Source organism: Galeopterus variegatus, unplaced genomic scaffold (genome assembly GCF_000696425.1).
Source record: "Galeopterus variegatus unplaced genomic scaffold, G_variegatus-3.0.2 Scaffold6871, whole genome shotgun sequence".
NCBI lineage: Eukaryota > Metazoa > Chordata > Mammalia > Dermoptera > Cynocephalidae > Galeopterus > Galeopterus variegatus.
The window spans coordinates 75,358-80,053 of record NW_007732982.1 but is presented as its reverse complement, the minus strand read 5'-3'; the positions used below and the strand labels follow the sequence as shown (position 1 = coordinate 80,053).

At 52.6% G+C, this 4,696-nt stretch overlaps 1 protein-coding gene across 1 annotated transcript in view; it reads right to left on the bottom strand.

Moving 5' to 3' along the window:
* Positions 1–3,531: 3,531 nt before the first annotated feature.
* LOC103606840 (L-gulonolactone oxidase-like) overlaps positions 3,532–4,696 on the bottom strand; it is a 15,558-nt gene continuing 14,393 nt past the window's right edge. Inside the window, 1 exon segment of the mRNA XM_008591377.1 lies at positions 3,532–3,600. Coding sequence (XP_008589599.1) covers positions 3,532–3,600 — 69 coding nt within the window.

Genomic DNA, 4,696 nt, shown 5'->3' with positions numbered 1-4,696 from the left:
GGGTGGGGGTGGAGGTCATGAAGAGTTCTTATGTAACCATCTTTTCTCGTTTTCTCGGGTAGGGTATCGCTGTTACCATCAGTTCTTGACAGTGTAGCTTAGGTCAAAATGTTGCGGTTAGGCAAAACAGTCACAGCATGCAGCCCTCCCAGGAAGGGCTGCAGCATCAGCTCTTTCTGTGCTCTTGTCCACTGCTACTTCAGCAGTCTGTCCCATTTGACTCCTTAGCTTAAGGGGTCATCGTGAGGACACCCAGATCCCCACAATAAAGATAATGCTTTTATGACTTTTACTTAAAACATTGATGGTTCTTAAATATTTTGTTTTCCAGAAGTAAGGAAAAATTCTCTCTTATGCTATCTATAACTTATAGCAAATTGGTAAATATACTTTTCTGGACAAAGATAGAGGCATGGGGCTGGTCCATGTGCTACCGCCCTCCAAGGCAGCCCTTGTACACAGCCATGGCTGAAGGCCTGCCATGTTGGGTCTGTGGCACCGGGGGACAGTGGCAGCAGCTGCTTTGGATGGAGGGGGACAGACTCCAGCAATGACGTGGTGACTCACAGGGGAGCCGGGAGGTGCAAGGCCCTGCTCCACAGCCCTCCCAGGGGAGCTGGGGTGGGCAACGGGACAACAGGGCTCATGTCCTCTTCAGACATGATGAGGCCCAAGAACTCTCCTTGGATGCTCCAAACGAGAGAGACGGTAACATGGGGGATGGCCTCCTTGTCCAGGGCGAGCCACGGGGGCGGTTCTGCATCCAAGTGCTGCACAGCCTCAGAGTGTCAGAGCGTCAGAGCGGGAGGGGACCTCAGGGATCGTCACCTCTGACCTCACTTTTAAAAGACCAAGAAACCAAAAGTCTGAGGCACTTGATTGAGGTCACACAGAGGAAGCAGCACAGCCAGGCTCGGGGCCCTGCCTCCCTCCCCAGAGCCCCGACCATGACACTGTGTTGAGCGTTTGTGTAACTGTGTGTGCAGTCGACTTTTTTGTCTTTTAGGGGAGGAGACTGCAATTGTTATTTGCCATGCATCATCACAGCCTCTCAAAGTCAAAGAAATAGGAAACTTTGAGAAGAATGCAGCCGTTGCCCAAGAGTCACTGAGTTTCCATGGATGTTGTATCCAAGTTAGAAGCCACCACGCTGAGATGAGCTGGAGGCAACAGCTCGAGCTCTGCACAGACACAGAGGTCCTGGTGTGTGGGAGTGCATGTGTGTGTGAGCATGACAGCGTGTGTGTCTGTGCATGTGCGCGTGCGTGTGCATATGTGTGAGTATGTGTGTGAGTATGGGAGCGTGTGTGTGAGTGTGCACATGTGTGTGCATGTGTGTGAGCATGTGTGTGAGCATGTGTGTGCATGTGTAAATGTGTGTAGTGGATTGAACTATGTCCCCCCCAAGACTACTGAAGTTTGAATTGTCTCCCAAGTTTTATGCATTAGAAACTTAGCCCCCACTGTGACTGTTAAGAGTGTGAGAAATCCTATCATGGTAATTAAAAGGTGGAGCCTTGAAGAGGTGATTGGATTGTAGGACCGTGCAGTAGTGAATGGATTAAAAATAGTGGTCAGGGGTGTGGTTCTGAGGGCTTTAAAAGAAGAGGAGAATCTGTCTCTCTCTCTTTGCTCTGTCTGCATCCACCATTGTGCAATGTTTGGGTCACTGTCACCACCACCAGATGGACTTTGGACTTCCCAGCCTCAGAAAATATAAGCAATAAATTTTGTTTTCTTTATAAATCACCCAGTTCGGTGTACTTTGTGATAAGCAACAAAAACTGACTAATACAGTGTGTGTGAGTGTGAATGTTTGTATGTGAGTGTGTGAGTGTGCGTGAGTGTGAATGTTTGTATGTGAGTGTGTGAGTGTGCATGAGTGTGTATGTGCGTGTTGGGATGGGGGAGGCAGCCCAAGATCAGGCTCTGGTAGAACCGGGACTCTGCTGTGCTGAATCTCAGCCTGACTCATCCGGGTCGCAGGAGGAGCAGAAGGAGGGTGGGCTGGGGGTCGGGAGACCATCCATGTGGCCGTCCATGTGCTACACTCTGGTGTCCTGGTAGGGGCATGGGGCCAAAGCCAATCCTCTGACAAAAAGAAGCAAGCCCTTATCTCTGGGTCAAAGTCTCCAGCTCACCCGTGAGTAAGCACTACCCTGAGAGCGGGGCAGGAAAATAGACTCGAGGACTAGGCAGGACTGCAGACCCTTTCTGGCTGGAAGTGGCCTCTGCTGCCCACCCTTCCTCGCCAGCAACATTCCTTCACCCCTTAACCCCCCCAGTGCCCTGCTGCCACCATTCTCACAGAGGCCAGCAAAGACCCAGGCATTGATCCCTGATTCTCTGCAGCACTGGACTCTGTGGGCCTCCCTCCCAGACCCCCAGCACCCACCTCCTTGTCCTCATTCCTCTCGAACCATCCCCTCCCCATCCTCTCGTCCACCAAATGCTCCTGCCCTCCAAGGCCTCCGCTGTCCTCCCCCAAAATCACTCTCTCTGGGTCATCTCCTCTGCTCCTTGGATCAGTCACCTAGGGGTCTGGTGACATCTGTTATGGGCTGAGTTGTGTCCACCCAAATTCCTGTGTTGAAGTCCTAGCCCCCAGGACCTCAGAATGCATCTGTATTTGGAGGCAGGGTCTTTAAAGAGCTGATTAAGGTAAAATGAAGCCATAAGGGTGGGCCCTGATCCAAAATGATTGGGATCCTAATAAGAAGAGATTAGGACACAGACAGGCACAGAGAGACAACCACATGAGGACACGGGAGAAAACACTGTCTACACGCCAAGGAGAGAGGCCTCAGGAGAGACCAGCCCCTCCACACCTTGTCTCCAGCTTCCAGTATCTGGATGGTGAGAGAGTAAATGTCTGCTGCAGAAGCCGCCCCATCTGTGTACTTGTTACAGCAGCCTGAGTGGACTGACACACCCCAGTCTGTACCTCCAGCCCCGGCTCTGCCCAAGTCTCTGCCCGTAAAGCCAACCGCCCTGACATCCCTGCTTGAGACCCCTCCAAATGCTGCCCACACCTGCTGAGCCTCCTAGGGTCCCCACCTTTGCTGTGGCCCCACTGTCCCTGACGCCTCCCCCTCCTCCCTTGCCCCCATGCTCAGCGGCCAAGTCCTATTGTTCCTCATCTAAGCCTTCGGGTGTCTCCCAGACTGTGCCCTCTGTTCCTGCCTCTTCCAAACCTCCTGCCCACGTTGCTGACCTTGGCCATCTCTGCCAGGCCTCTTTGGACCTGATGGCTGAGGTGGACTGTTTCTCTAGTGCCTGGCCAGGCCATCTTCACTGGACACTGTCTTCAGCTTCAAACCCAAGCTCTAAACCCATGAACTTCCATTAACCACATCAGCGAATGTGCTTAACATCAGAGCAGGGACCAAGGGGGCTGCCCTGAGACCTCCCGCTGTGCATCATCTCTGCAATGTCCCGTCTGTTAAACACCCTTTAACTGAGACGGGCTGGTGTGCTTGCTTCAGAGGCAGCAGGGATAGAAAAGTTGAGGATCTTTTATCTCCTCTGTAGTTAGTCCAGGGCAGGAGGACTCTGTGGGGCAGAGAGGATGGCGGTCGCTGCTAGGAGGAGAGATGCAGGCTGTCGGAGAGAAGAAAGGGGCACCTGGGCTGCCCAGCATAGGCTGAGAAGGATTCCTGGGCTGCACCTCAGTGGCGTACCTGCCACATCCTGGTGCGTGGTGGAATGGAGTGGTCACCCAGGAGTAGCAGAGAAGCGCCAAGGACAGCAGCAGCTCTTCTGTCCTCACGGTGGGAGCTCACCGTGCTGTTGCGTGGCCCCAGGGGCTCACCTCCACGATAGCTCTCAATCAGCCTGCCTGGCACTGGGCAGAGCGTAGAATGCTTTTAAAACACTGCTTGGCATGAACAAGTGGCCTACATGGGCCCCTTAGCACTTGTCTGGGGACTGGGGTTGGCCGAGGCAGGCCCAAGGGGGCGCCAAAGGCTTCAGAGTCTTCAACAGCTGCAGGAGGAATTGTGTGGACCAGTGGGCATCCAGCATCCCTTCCTTGTTCTGGTGTCCTCCTCCCTGCCCCTGCCGTCCTGGGGCCCTCTGGCCCAGCCACGCCCTGTCATGGCCAATCAATTCTAGGGAACGCCCTTGTCCTGAACTTGTCCTGCTCCTTGGGCCAAGGCATCAGGCAGCTCATTTGCTAAATGGCCCATGCAGGCTCAGCACTGGTACCCCAGGGATCAATGCGGTGTCCCCTGGAGCTGTGAAGTCACTTTCTCAGCCACCATCTGGGAATTCTGGGGGAAGATTTCTGCCACGCTCATGCTTCTGAGTAGGGGGACTTCCAAATTTAAGGCTTTGGCTCTGTGCTTAATGGATTAGAAATTCTAGTGGGAAGGATTTTAGATGAGGTACTAGATAATCATAGTTTCCATTTATCCCCTCCTGGGTGCCACAGGAGCATGTTTTCATACAGAATGAGACACTTTGAATGCGTCATCTGATTTTTTTTAAATTTTTTATTTTATTTTGTCGATATACAATGTGGTTGATTATTGTGGCCCATCACCGAAACCTCCCTCCCTCTTCCCTCTCCCCCCTCCCACCCAACAATGTCCTTTCTGTTTGCTTGTCGTATCAACTTCAAGTAATTGTAGTTGTTATATCTTCTTCCCTCCCCGGGATTTTTTTTTTTTGTGTGTGTGTGTGTGTGTGTGAATTT